At 54.7% G+C, this 2,766-nt stretch overlaps 1 protein-coding gene across 1 annotated transcript; it reads right to left on the reverse strand.

Moving 5' to 3' along the window:
• Positions 1–2,235: 2,235 nt before the first annotated feature.
• LOC119320796 (tyrosine N-monooxygenase-like) lies at positions 2,236–2,766 on the reverse strand (the record flags this gene model as incomplete). Its single annotated transcript, XM_037594742.1, has 1 exon — positions 2,236–2,766. A coding segment is annotated over one exon (531 nt), but the record flags the coding sequence as incomplete, so codon positions are not given.

Below are 2,766 nucleotides of genomic sequence, written 5' to 3' on the forward strand. Positions count from 1 at the left end.
GTCGCTGGCTCCCTTGGCGTCGGCGCCCTTCCTTAGCTCGCGGTTCTGGGTGCTCGGCGATTTGGAGGATTAGGCCTCTGACTCCGGCTGGGAGGGGTGCGCCCCGCCGTTGGGTGTGCCGGTGGTGGTTCCGGGGCCTGTGGCTGGTCGTTCCCGGAAGTTTGCTCCGGGCGGTCGGGGCAGACCGGTGGCGCTGCCGTCGGGGTCTCCTGGCTGGTCGCGTGGTGGGTGTGGATCCGGCTTCCTCGCAGGTGTGTGTTCCCCTTCGCCCCCCTCCCCCGGCCTGCTGTGGCTCCTGATCTGGGTGGGTCGGCTTCTCCAATCGTTTCTCCTCCCTGCTCTCCTGCTACCCGGCCGGGGCCGGCGGCAACGGCGGCGGGGGCGCCGGTGCGCCTGGTGGCAGTTGGTGGCCTAATCCTAGATCCGGGTGGCTCGGAGGGCTCGGGGGGCCTTGCTGGGCCTGTGGGCCTGGTGGCCTCTGCTGGGGTTCGGCCCGGTCCGCCCGCTCCACCGGCCCTGTCGTCTTTTATTTCTTTCCCTCCCCTTCTGTCCGTGGGCCCGGGGCAAGTGGTAGTGGCCACTGCGCCTCGGCCTCCCCCCCCTTTGGCCCGGGCTTCGGTTGCAGCCTGTTCGGCCCAATCTGGCTCGGCCTGCTGCGGCTATATATGGGTGCGCCGCGGTGCCCTTCCCCCCTTCCTAGGGTTTCCGGCCTCCGCCGCTGATATTCGCAGGGCGCGTCGTCCCATTCGCCACTTCTCCAGATCCGCTTCTTCCCCACCCCCCGTCCTCCTCTCCTTTGCCGACGCGCTCGCCATGGACAAGTCGAGGACCTCCTCCTCCGAGGCCTTGTCGGGGAGCAAGAGGGCTAGGGAGTCCTCGCCGGGCTCTGGTGCTGATTTGGCCTTTGAGGCTGAGCTCCGCTCTAAGCTGGTGGCTGACCGGGCGGCGCACGGGCCTGTGCTTGCGGGGGAGGAATGGGAGGCGGGGTCGGACCGCTCCGTGGCTAGATCTGGGACGGCGCTCCCTGGATCTGGTGCTGGGTCGGGGTCGGGGCCGGATCCGTGGGAGGCTGTCGCGGCTTCGACGGCTGGTGGCTCATCTTCTTCGGCAAGTCTCTTTACTCGTTCTGTAATGCTTCACCCCGCAACTAACTCATTAGTCACATTGCTTGCAAGGCTTATAGTGATGAGCATTACTGAGAGGGCCCAGAGATACCTCTCCGATACACGGAGTGACAAATCCTATTCTCAATCTATGCCAACCCAACAAACACCTTCGGAGACACCTGTAGAGCATCTTCATAATCACTCAGTTACATTGTGACGTTTGATAGCACACAAGGTGTTCCTCCGGTATTTGGGAGTTGCATAATCTCATAGTCAGAGGAACATGTATAAATCATAAAGAAAACAATAGGAATAAAACTTAAATCATTATGCTAATCTAACGGATGGGTCTTGTCCATCACATCATTCTCTAATGATGTAATCCTGTTCATCAAATGACAACACATGTCTATGGTCAGGAAACATAACCATCTTTGATTAACGAGCTAGTCAAGTAGAGGCATACTAGAGACACTTTGTTTTATCTATGTATTCACACATAGTACTAAGTTTTTGGTTAATACAATTCTAGCATGAATAATAAATATTTATTATGATATAACGAAATGTAAATAATAATTTTATTATTGTCTTTAGGACATATTTCATTCACTTTAGTCTCGGTTGATGAACCGGGACTAAAGACCCTTATGAACCAGGACTAATGCCCAATTCCGCACTAGTGCAAAATAAAGAGACAATTATAGGTTGCTATGCTGCCCCGCCATGGACTTGGGCCGGAAAAAAGAGCTCAAACGGAGTTGCCCAACGTACATGCGCCGATCCACTTTTATCCTTGGTTGGTGATAAAAAGAGCATCCTCTTGTATACATTTCATCTCTATTTGTCCAAAATCAATAGTAGATGGGTGGTTGTTTGGCTAGCATGTATTGTTCCAATGCTTTGGACCAGCCTAGGACGATCCAGCGATGCATGAAAGAAACCATCTCGCTCGTACATGAAACGGACAAAACCAAAATAACTAGCATACGTGAAAATCAATCAAAGTGGAACGAAACAAAGCAGGACAAAAATAAGAATATCGCCTTCCTTTATTAGTAAGTATAAATTGAGCAAGAAAATAGCTGACATACTCGCCATATCGGTGATTCATAGCTCGTTATTTTGCTCAACGATGCATAATGAGAGGGTAGAGGTGCACTGCAAGACGTGGCTCAGCATGTAGCACTAGCGGTTTCTCTTTGAAGAGGTCGTGCTTCGATTCGCTGAGATTGATGGCCGACACCCCAGCCGGTTTGGTCCAGGTGAAGCCATGCAAGAGCCTGCCGAAGAGCATGACACTCATGGTTGTTCCTAGTGATGCCGCGATGCATCCCCGCCGTCCGGTGCTGAAGGAGATGAACCGCAATTCGCTCTCGGTAAGCACCACATTGATGTTGTCTCCCATATGGCGCTCTGGCTTGAAGTGGAGCGGTTCATCCCAGACGGCGGGGTTCCGGCCCAGGGCCAGCCGGCTGAGGATGACGTGGCTACCCTTGGGCACACGGTAGCCCGCAACAATGGTGTCGGCAATCGCGACGTGCGGCAGGTTGAAGGGAGCGATTGGGTGGAGGCGAAATGCCTCACGTATGCACGCCTTGAGATAGTTGAGATGCATGATGTCCGACTCTTGCACCAGTCGCTCGCGACCGACCACCCG

Source organism: Triticum dicoccoides, chromosome 6B (genome assembly GCF_002162155.2).
Source record: "Triticum dicoccoides isolate Atlit2015 ecotype Zavitan chromosome 6B, WEW_v2.0, whole genome shotgun sequence".
Classification (NCBI taxonomy): Eukaryota; Viridiplantae; Streptophyta; class Magnoliopsida; order Poales; family Poaceae; genus Triticum; species Triticum dicoccoides.